Genomic DNA, 12,001 nt, shown 5'->3' with positions numbered 1-12,001 from the left:
CAATTATCTAGAAGCATGTAGATTTATCATTACTAAACATTTTTATAGGTGTCTTTGTTGTTGTTATTTTAAAGATATGGGTAAAGGTCTGCTTTAAGATTTAACTCCTGAGGTTAGTGTCATTTTAAGCATCATTCCTCAACCTCCAGTCATGCTCCATATGGATAACAATGGGAGTGTAACTTTAAACAAGCACTGGACAAAGCCTGTGAAAAGCTTGCTTAAAGCTACAGCCAGAACTGCTAATAAGATCCTTATTTGTCATTCCCAGTCTGGAGCTGGAGACTAATTTAGAGGCATTAGGAAAGGCCTTATAAATGCCTGCTGTGCACAACACTGTTTAATCTAGCATTTACAAGACAATGTCGGTGTGAACATAAGGCTGGCATTATTAGCAAAAATAGCCTTATAAGATATAGAGAAACATTTTCCTATATACTTGCATGTTATGTTGGGTAACTGTTACTCTGGTATTGTTCAGTTTTTGTGTTCCAGTTACTATAAATACTTGGCACCCTCATTGTTTTATATCATTTATTCCATTTTGTACATCATGATTGTTCCATACAAAGGTTTCAACAGCTTGAGTTCCCAAAACCATACATAAGACCATAAATGTCATGCTATTAAAGTATTAAATTTGTACAAAAATACTTTACAGTTAAATACTTGTTTGTTACAAACAAAAATACATATTTAATTAAATGATACGATTTCCTTTTCTCCCATCTTTTTTGTGTATTAGTATACTTCATATTTTGACTGGCAGTGTGTTGTAAAACAGTATGCTTGCACAGATAAGAATAACATCCATTAGACAATACCAAGGGACTGTAGAGTGCAGTTTTCTAGACACACGATGGAGGCTTCCTGGATCCTCTTCTACCCAGCAGACGCCAATGCTTGGGAGGGCAAACAGAGCTGCTGGTGAGTCTCCAATCAAAATAAGAATCACTTTATTGCTTCCAGGGATAGACTATTGGCAAAGCTCTTTAAACATGTACACCTCTAAAACAATGAGACATGGCAGAGGAAACCAATGTATGCTAATGCTCGTATTTATACTATACAAACACCAGAACTTGGATGAAATGTCTACATTATAAGACAACTTTCATAGATTCTGAATAGGCCTGAGGAATCGTAAATTATAAAGTGATTGACATCAGGCTGACGGTGTAAATCTGAAAACAAAATGGTTATTTCAGCCTTACGGTGATTTACCTACCGGCGCAATACATGTATACAAAGTAACAGAGACCATTCACTGCAAGAATCTGGTAGAGGCTCATTCAGGACTAAACCACAAACAATACAGTGTACCAGGAGTTGGCTTAAAGGCTGAGGATGGTTTGGATGCAACATGTCATCTTGTCAGGGTAAAAAATAACAAGCAAAAATGTGGATACAAATCCTGCTTAAAAGTCTTAGCAGCTATAAATGATATTCACAGGCCCATTCGTACTAAGGGGAACTTAATAAATGTTCAAAAAGTTCTTCCCCAGTTGGTTGATAGTAAAATAAGCCACTTTTATTTCAGGAGGTTCATTGCACATCACAAAAGCCACATGTTTGTTCAAGGTTAAGCTTGGAATGGCACAAATATTTTCAGTGGTCACAAAGTAGCGGTAGAATCTGTAAAATCATGTTACTCCAGGCTCAGGCGTGTAGAGTACCCCCCTCAGGATACCTAGTGGTTCACATTCCCTGTGCTTAACAGTAAAGCCACACTGTGACATCTGTGCCTTCAATGTCACAGACCTGTACGACAGGGATTTAGCACCAGTTTATTTATTTTTTGCTACCAAGTCACTGTACTAGAAAGAATTTTGCTATAAAGTATTTGTTGAGTCTCGCATATCCATAGATGCTAGGCGTCCACTAGTTTGTTGAGAAAAAGGGTCATTGTGATCAGTCCACTCATCCATTGGCATGTTTGGTACATCTGGTGCTTCCTTCTGTGAAGCAATGGGGTTCCTGCTAATAACCAAATCTAGCTTGTTTCCAGATTCTGCTATTAATGGGACTACCAAGCAGCAGTCAAAGTCCCTGGTGCGTATGTGGTTTACCTGCAAAACAGGATGAATGGGTATAATACTTTATGATCAAATATATGCATGCACTCTTCTTTGACTTTTTACTATTTCATCAGCTCAGTATAAAGCTAGGAATATGAAAGAGAAAATCAAAGGATCTGCCTACTGGGACCCCGAGGACTGAGGTAAAAGGTCCTACCTGTGGCTGATAGGTGGTGCTAAAAACCCCCACCCCTGTTTAGGGATGGTTGTCCCAGTTTGATGTGGCTGGCCTACTTTACCTTGCAAACCAGTTGTCCACTTTGTCCTTGGAAAAATCCCTTTTTTCCTTGAGTTGCATTTCCACGTTTGCAGCTAACTTGCAGGATAACACCTATTTTATATTTACTACATGGTTCTCACTCACACAGCATAACAAACATTAAAAACAATAAAAAATTGCAAAGGGGGTTGAGAAGGGTAATGTTGCCATTATTAACCCTGTCTGTACTGTGCAGGTAGATCTCAACAGTTGGAAACTACATTTGAACAATGTCTATCCTAACAAGATCTAGAAACATTGTCAGGGTTATTCACAAAAGGGTGAAGGGTTTGGAAAAGGCCGGAGAAGTGAACAATGTAGGACAACATAGCTGATTTGGAAAAATTCTCCAATTCAGTTCACTTTCCAGTTCAGCTATGTTATCCTAGATTGTTCACTTCTCCTGCCTTCTATAAACTCTTCAGCCTTTTGTGAAAAGAGCCCATTGTATGTTAATGGGGGAGTGGGTGGGAAAGGAAGGGAAAGATCAGTCTGTTTCTAGTTCTATGTCACTTGAAAAGTGAGAAAGAAGCTTGCAAGGGCTGGCTACACAGACGCATCTCAAAGACCAGAAATATTTTGTACTACTGGCTGGGATTTCCCTGTGGCAGAAGAGGTTTTGAGGCTTCTACAGATATGTTACTATCTCTAGGTGCCTACAACAGTGAATGGTTTCTTTTTGTTCCCCACAAGCCTTTTATAGTCACATGGCTGGGTATAGGAATAATACCCTCTTAAAGTGATATTAACCCTTCCCCTGCCACTGACATATGGCGGTACACAACTGTTTCCAGCTGGCCACCTCAGTAAGCCTTACGTTGGTGGCTTTCTACTTTAAGCTCATGGGTACTTAATGACCATAAACCTATATTAGAACGGTTCCCCCTGATGGTCCCCTCTAAAATATTAGCTCTCATTAGCGGCTGACAAGCTGCTCATGAGAGCTATTAACGAAAATTTTATTATTTTGTTAATATCCTCATTCTCTAGTGGTATCCAAACCGCTAGCCCCAGGTGCCTCCATCAGCTAGCCAGCTGCTGTAGAGGCACCTGCACCTAGCTGTGTGTGTCTTTAGACACACCCAGCATGCGGCCAGCCACGCCCCCACTCTTGCAGTCAATGTTTGACTGACAACAGCAGGAGCCTTTGGCTTCTCTACCCTCAGTACCCTCCCCCACAACCAGGAAGTTAAAGGAACCCCAAGTATCTTCCCGATCACGGCGTGGGATACAAGCAGCCACAGGTAAGTGTTTTCTACCTTTAATGCAGAAAATGTATTAAGATAAAAAACACTGTGCCTTTAGTACAACTTTCAGCACAACACAAAGTGGAAGCAGTTAGTGACATTGTGGGGTAATAGAAAGATGAGCCAGAGTGTTTTCAGTTCTGCTTTACCTGCAGCAGCCTGTCAAATGGCTTCAGGCCTCCTATATCTCCAGGTCCATTAGCACGAATGTTCTTCACATACACACCCTTCTCTAGTAAACCATCAGCCACACTAAATCCAAAATCTTCTCTATCGGAGTCTTTAAATAAAGAGATCTTTAAAACAAAACAAAAAAAGCCAAAAACGTACATGTTAATTCGTGAGCAATACAAGAGAACATTACAGATTTTGTGACATAATTAAAGTACATTTAAACCAAAAACATAATTCTCAGTTTTGGATGGCGTAGGGAATGGTTATCAATCCTGTTTTAATTGCTCTCTGTGTCATCCTCTTTATTTGACCTGAGGACCTCTCTCACAGGGACTGAATGTGAGGGAAAATCAAAAAATTTGAGTTGTCACTGGAGCATGAATAAATGGAAAGTCTTACAATGGGGACACTTGTTGCAGTGACAACTCTCTGAGAGAGGGAAACTCTCCTCACTTTGAAGATATTTCCTCTCCCTTCCTGTTCAATTCCAGGACAGACTGTAGGGAAGGCTTCCCTACCGGGGCACAGAGAATAAAAATAAAATGACGAGGGCTTTAACCTTTTCTTACTTTTCAAAAAAGCTTTGGCTCTATACACTTTAGGCTTTTTTTAAATCTGGTGATCCTTTAAACTGCACCCTGGAAGAACATGATACAGCTGTGTTCATTTGTACCTATATACATACTTTAATACCTATATAATTCTTCAGGGCAGGGATGAAAATTTCAAGTCCTGAGCTACTAGCCAGGCCTTAAGAGTTACTCGCCACCAGTTGCCCCACCTAACCCCTACCCTGCCCCGGCCTTAACTCCGCCCTTAAACACACCCTCTTAAATTATCTTATGAAATTACACTGTTAAATGTTTTATTTAGAATAAAGTTGCAAAAAAATATTAGCAACTATAACTTTAACTATATTAACATAAAGCAATGTAAACATAAGGGAAAATGTATCCAAACATGCAGAATGGCACCAGCTATATAGAGGACTACAACTCTCAGCAACACTTTATCCAAAAATGCATAATGGCACCAGCTATAGAGGACTACAACTTCCAGCTACACTTTATACAGAAAAACCTAATCACCCAATAGAAAACCAGTGAAGAACTGCACCCAACTTCCTATGACATCAGTATGATAATTAAAATAATAAACAATCATAAAAGGGAATGTGTTTCAACTATTTATCCAAACATGTTTCAACTATTCAAAAGAATAGACTGGAGTACCTGCCTGCAGAGTTTAAAAGACGTGCATGACCCTTTGCAGATCAGTCTATCCCTTCTGAGTAACAGCAGTGTGGAGAACAAAACAAGAATGACAGCACCGGGCCGTTAGTTCAGGCGGACTTGTGCTGTCATGGCAACAGGGACACCTATAGATAGACAGGCCAATATGTTCCAACTCACGGTCCTGCCTGTCGGTACATGTGTAGTAGAGAGCAGGTATCTATGGTAACAGGAGACGCAGGCTTATAATATACACAGACGCCACCTGTCAAAACAAAGACGATTGCCGGAGCCGATCACTTGCCTTGCCTTCCCTTTATTTCCACTCGTCAAATGCGAGCATTAAAAGGCCCCATATACTTGCTGTATACACAGATTCCAGGGTGCCCTTTGCTCTGGATCACTTGAATTGGAGCCACAGCAGCTGGACATTTAGGTGTTAACATCAAAGTCAAAGTAAATGAAGACTTCATTGATGTAAGTACCCACAATGCAGGGTTCCTGCAGGCTGTGTCCATGATGAGTTTATGTTATGTGTCCTGAAAAGCTGCTGGATCCTCATGTGACAGCTCCAATGTTTATGGAGACCAACTTATCCCTACCTACTTGCTCCAACTGATTAAAGTACTAGGTTTGTTTTAAGCTGGTGTAGAAAGGTGCAACTGCTGACTTGCACACCCCTTGCCTACTAAAAGCCAACTGAATTGTAAGTTTAGGCCCACTCTATAGCTAACAATAAAGCATTTCAAATACAGAGTTGTGTTTTAGGCAACTCCCAGGGCAGTAAGCAACATTTCTTCCCAACGGAGCTCCAAGAAATCTCTAACGCTTCAATTCCCAAAACCGGACACACACAGCATGCAGGCTAAAGGGTGCACTCTCATCTCCAATACCTTCTAGCTTCAAAACAGCCGCACTCCACTGGTCCTTTTGCATAAAATCAGTCTTTATTGAAATAAGTCAGCAAATATACACCATCATAGCAGTCCACATGTAGTAAACCCAAGCACATTTCACCACTCGGGCTTAATCATAGAGATGGCATGAGTTTTACACATGGGGACTGCAATGATGGTGTATATCTGCTTACTTATTTCAATAGACTGATTTTATGCAAAAGGACCCGTGGCGTTGGGCTGTTTTGAAGCTAACATTTCTTCCCAATTACAATAAATAAATGGTGACAGTTATTGTTTTTAAAGGAGGTCATGTGGTTTATTATAAAAAGCAATGTAAAACTACATAGTGCCTCCATACTGACCTTGTGTAACTCCACAGGAGTTGGTGACATAATTTCTTTCATTTCTTGTTTCATTTTTCTCATAGCTACAGATTTTCTGCCCACGTCAGATGGTAGCGTGTTGCTGCGGATGCTCTGGCTGTAATGCGGTCTGACAGCGCTCTTCTCTTGAAAACTTGCTTGTCGGCCCAGCTGCCCACGAGGCAGAGTATTGTCATGATTGAGGCTCAAACTGCTGCCAGACATGATGGTTGCCTTCAGCAGAAATATAAACAACAGTTCTCATTCACTGTTTCTGGGCTACATAGTTGGAATACTAAGGCATTTGCCAAAATAAACTTATCCTTATAACCTGGAATGTATATGTGTATATAGGCAATTGAAGAAATGAATAGAGGCATATATTTTTCTCATAATTACACTCTGCCTCATTTACTAGGACATAAGAAGAGTCAATCGAGACTCTAATGAGATCCCAACTCTCCTTTCCTGTCCAGGCCTAAATCTGGTGGCTGTTGGCAACTACCCCTCATACTGGACATTGATCAAAGCAGCTAATTATTAGGCTGAAGACAATATTGTGTATGAGCACACAAACAAATGTCAATGAGCTCCCAAGCTGAATGGGAAAACATGCAGGAGGCAGGATAACAACATGACCTGCTCTGTCAGAATTCAGCAGGAATTGCTTATGTTTAATATATATAAGGGGCTCATTCACACTGTTGTAGTGCATTGACACTCGTTATGCTGCACTTCGCATTAAGGCAGCTGATTCATTTCAATGGGCTGCCTTATGTACCAGAATGCACTAATACGATATATGTAACATTTCTGGCAACGCACCGCAATTTAGTGTACTGCCATACACTACAACGCATGTCCATTGGCAAGGTACATTGTGGTGACATTCAGAATAAATAACACCACACCAACACATTTAACATGCATTGTTATCACAAAACAACAGCGTGAATAGGCCCCTAAACTGACATAGATAACCGTACGATTCTAGCTATTCTTGAACCTGTCTGGTTATTGTGAACAGTCCTGTGCCCTGTGTTTTTCCTTCTCTACTCTAGTTTAATGAAATGACGCCCTATGTTCCCATTCTGAATTGTACATATGCTTGGTGGTTCTGACTATATCACTAATTATAACAGAATGTGACAGGTCTGGATAAAGCATGTAATTGAATTACATTTGTAATGAAGAACGTGCACTGACTTGTCAAATTTCTATCTAAATAGAAAACTGACAGTACATTTTGTGTCATGTTGTATAATGTCATTGCTGAAAGCACTGGGTTGTCAATAATCCCAATCTCATGGAAAATACATCCTACAGAATTGTCTCAAAAGTTTTTTTTCCAGGTAAAGAAACTAATGCTTTTAATGATATCATACAGGAAAAAAAACTGCAGAAAATAGCAGAGGGCTTCCATAAGAAATTATTGGGACATGTATAAACAGTATGAGCCATAACTATTTAAAAAAAAAAAGCAGTTTTCTCTAGAATAAATGAATATAAAATGAACCAGATTTGAGGGATTTCTTTGTAATGTGTAACATAAAATAGCCGATTCATAAAATCCAAATATCCAGACCACAGCAAACACTGTAAATAGGGTTTTATTTACCATTAAGTAACATACAGTCTTGTGCAAAGGTTTGGGCACCCCAAATCAAAACACATGTTTTGTAGATTTTTCTCAGTGAAAAGAAGTTAACACAATGCCTGCAGGGAACTAATATGACATCTTCCAAATTGAGTTGCACAATTACTCTTAGGTTGCTGCATTTCACAGAACAGAAGAAAGTGGCACATTTCTACTTTAGTTGTGTGTATGTGTGAACATATTTCACATGCATACATTTGTATATAGGGATGTCCCGATACCCACCGGTACTAGCATCGGTATCGGGAGCCGATACAGGGCATTTTGACAAGTACCTGTACTTGTCAAAATGCCCCGATACAAAGCGCCAAAGCTTGCGCTATGTTGTTTTTTTAAACTTGTCACACCAAGCGTCGCGTCAATGCTGCTCCGGTGGGCGGAGCTCCAGGTAGTCGCCGGCCACCTAAATTAGGACCCCACCTGGAGCGCCGCCCACCGGGGCAGCAGTGACGCGACGCGACGCTCCTCTCCAGCTCAGCACCGACGACATCCTCAGGTATATGTGCTACATATAGAATGCACTGCAGCAGTAGATTTAGAATTATGCTCTGCTAATATGAAGGGGTTAAATGATCCATAGTACATGATAGTACATAACATGTAGTTGTACTATGGATCATTTAACCCCTTCATATTAGCAGAGCATAATTCTAAATCTACTGCTGCAGTGCATTCTATGTGCTACATATAAAATACACTGCAGTAGTAGATTTACAATTCTGCACTGCTAACATGAATGGGTTAAATGATCCGTAGTACAACTACGTGATATGCACTATGGATCATTTAACCTATTCATGTTAGCAGGGGATAATTGTAACTCTATTACTGCAGTGTACGGGACATGTGTGCTGTATATGTACTATGGATCACGATTTAACCTATTCATGTTAGCAAGGCAGAATTGTGAGTGCCTCCCACAAGCTGAGCACCGGGACGCGATGCAGCGATCCTGCCCAGCGCCAACTACCAGAAGCACCGCGTGAGGCAACAGGGATCGGAGTGAAACTGAGTGAGGGAATCTGGGACAGCGCTGGCTGTAAAACTATTGCTATAGTGTACTGGACGTGTGTAATATATATGTAGTACATATATACAGTACACACCTCCACTACACTCCAGCAATAGATTTACAATTCTCCCCTGCTAACATGAATAGGTTAAATCATGATCCATAGTACATAACATATAGTTGTACTATGGATCATTTAAAGTCACCTGTCCCTTTAAAAAAAAGTATTGGTAATTGGTATCGGCAAGTACATGAGGGGAAGTACTTGTACTTGATCCTGAAAAAGTGGTATCGGGACATCTCTATTTGTATATGTACCATTTTAAAGGTCCTAGAACGTAAATGACTGATTAGGCTTCAATCCAAGTCAGCTAATCACAATACTAGAATTTAAAGGAAACATATCCTGTGAACAATACAGAGGCTGCCATTAGGGAAGACCTTCTATAATTGTTAGTTGCCTGGCAGTCTCTGGCTTCAGTACTTTCGGAGTCACTGACCAAGGACCATCATGCAATAAATACAATTTTGAGTAACCAGAAAACGAGTCACAAAACTGTTATTTACTTGTTTTCTTTACAAGAAAGATTGGTCCATGTACATAAAGCTAGCCTTACACAAGTAAGCTTCTCTCATTTAGCTCTGTGGGCTGAACAAGAGAAATCACTTGAATTCAGTATTCAGACATCCAGTACCCACAGCTGTTTGAATACCCAACCAATGACTGCATATTATTGGACGTAGTCACTGTTTGGCTGATAATTTTTTGTGCAGACAGGGCCACCCATTGCCTAAACTTTGATTCCTGCTGAATAGGCCAGAATTTGAGCTGGGTATAGCCAACTTCAAGTGACACTAAACTCAGAAGTTGTCTTAAAAATGCATTCAAGTACCGTAACTATTTACAGAAATGTAGCTTTTTTATGCATCACTCAGCTGTAGATCCTCAAATCAAAGGAAGAACATCTCAAACTCCTTGCAGATAGTGTCCTGACAAGGAATTGAATTGGGGACCCCCGAGTACTGCAAGGCAGAAGTGCTAACCACTATACCGCTGTGCTGCCCTTCCCTAGGTATCCCTAGGTGTTAGGCCTAAGAACCTCTGGGGGCTGATCATTCCCCTGTGGTTGCTTGGATCCTGCTGTTGCTTTGTCTCTAGAACAATGGACCTCCTGGATGGAGAGTCATCCGGTTCAGATTTATTTGGACAATGCAGTAGCGTACATCAACCATCTGGGAGGATCTAAAAGTCTTCTTGCAGCAAAAGCAGTAGAAAGGATTCTGTCCAGGACAGGACTTCACTTCCAGTCTTTCCACCATTTGCATCCTTGGGGTAGATATATGGCAAGCAGACTTCCTCTGCCATCAGAGTCCGAATTCAGGGAAATTGGGTCCTACACCTGGAGGTGTTCCAGGACCTATGTTGCAGTTTGTGGACACCAGAAGTGGACCTTCTGGCTTCCTCAAAACACTGGACAGATCTGTCTCTAGGGTCAAAGATCTTCTGGTTGAAGCAGCACATGCTCTGGTAGCTCAATGGGATCAGTACAGCCTGATCTACACTTTTTCCAGTGATAATCATAGCTTCAGATTGCCCCAAGTGGATGTTGTATTCCGACCTGATTAGACGCCTGGTGGATGCTCCGTGGGCTCTACCTGACTTGACTACCTGGATATTCAGTCTCGTGGACCAATTTATCAACCGGCTTTATAGTCACTGGTTTAAAGGCATGGCTATTGAAGCTCTTGGGAGATGAGGGCCTTTCGGAATCTGTGATTCCTAGACTATTTAAAATGAGGCTATCTATTTTCCGCTGTGCTGGCAATACAGTTGAAGTATGCCACATGGATGGAATATTTCACCTGGTGCTGAGAAATACATTTTTCACCCCAGGAAATACTCCATGGAAAAAATCCTGACTTTTTGCTGTCAGGTCTCAATCAATATTGGTACCCAAGTATCTTCAAGGGATAAATCTGAGCGCTTGTGATCTTATTCCAAAGACCGCTAGCCTCTCATCCCTAGGTTAAAACTTTTGTACAGGATGTCCCTCACATCTTCCCCTGTACAACCTTCTGTGACTTTGTTGGACTTCAAGTAGGTTCTCTCAGCATTTTTTTTAAAGCCACCTTTTGAACCTATCAGGAATTTTCTCCTTTTCACATTTACTAACTAGATTGTATTTCTTGTTGCTATTACCTGCATAGCTTTGTCCAGTAATTACCCCTTCTGGTCCTACACAGGGATAAGAGCCTCCTTCCTTTATTAGGCATTGCACTGCTCCTGCCTGGAGAAGTTTCGTTTTTTTCCCACCCCTAAGTAGACTCTGCTTTGGGTCATCCCAATGGTCAGTTATTGAAGAACTCTTCAAATGAATTTTTGTATCTACTGTAAAATTATATTTCTAACTGTAACCAGTTATTTTCTTTGTACTTCATCACAACTAACTGAGCTGCTTCAAGCAGATAAGGGTTTTGGCACTATCAGGGACCACCCTAGGCTGTGGTTTTGTTTTTTGCCTAATGTTCTACTCCTGAAGGTGGAGCTATAACCCATGGTCAGAGATTCAAGATTTCCACTGTGTCCTTCAAAGAATGTAAAGTAAGGCATAGTTTGCACCTCTAGCAGGTTTTAAATGCCCACTTGACACCTGTGACCTGGACAACATGTGAGACAGAAACTCCTAATTGGGGGCACAGACAGCATAAATTGTCCATACTTCACTAAAAGGGAAAGAGGGTACAAAGTTAACAGAGGTTCTAACTAGGGATGTCCATATACCAGCTGGAGCTCCGTATGCTCCTTAAAAATGACAGCTGCCTCCTGACTTTTGAATTTTTCTCTATTCTAGTCTTGGAAGCTGGAAATGTATCTGTTCTTTTACTTGTACCAAGTACGGTACTTGGTATCTGAACATCCCTAGTTCTAACCCTTCCCCACTCTATCAAAAATGTGCAGAAAAAAGAAACGAATTTGGCCTGGAGTTGGGCTTTAACCACTTGTTTAGACCTCCTTCCTGGCCAGGCCATTTTTCAGTGTTCAGCGCTGCAGTATTTTGACTGAAGTTTATTCCGTCATGC

The 12,001-nt window shown here is 40.9% G+C and overlaps 1 protein-coding gene across 5 annotated transcripts in view; it reads right to left on the bottom strand.

The window, feature by feature from the left end:
- Positions 1-471: 471 nt before the first annotated feature.
- GRIP1 (glutamate receptor interacting protein 1) overlaps positions 472-12,001 on the bottom strand; it is a 419,799-nt gene continuing 408,269 nt past the window's right edge. For all 5 annotated transcript variants that reach the window (XM_018576366.1, XM_018576365.1, XM_018576368.1 and 2 more), the window contains 3 exons: positions 6,252-6,485; positions 3,734-3,880; positions 472-2,069 (listed from right to left, as the gene is read on the bottom strand). In XM_018576366.1, the coding sequence (XP_018431868.1) occupies positions 1,833-2,069; positions 3,734-3,880; positions 6,252-6,485 (618 nt within the window). In that variant the 3' untranslated portion in view covers positions 472-1,832. The remainder of the gene's footprint in view (positions 2,070-3,733; positions 3,881-6,251; positions 6,486-12,001) is intronic.

Source organism: Nanorana parkeri, unplaced genomic scaffold (assembly GCF_000935625.1).
Source record: "Nanorana parkeri isolate BGI_ZX_2015 unplaced genomic scaffold, ASM93562v1 scaffold65, whole genome shotgun sequence".
Lineage (NCBI taxonomy): Eukaryota > Metazoa > Chordata > Amphibia > Anura > Dicroglossidae > Nanorana > Nanorana parkeri.
This window is presented reverse-complemented; position numbering and strand designations above follow the sequence as displayed.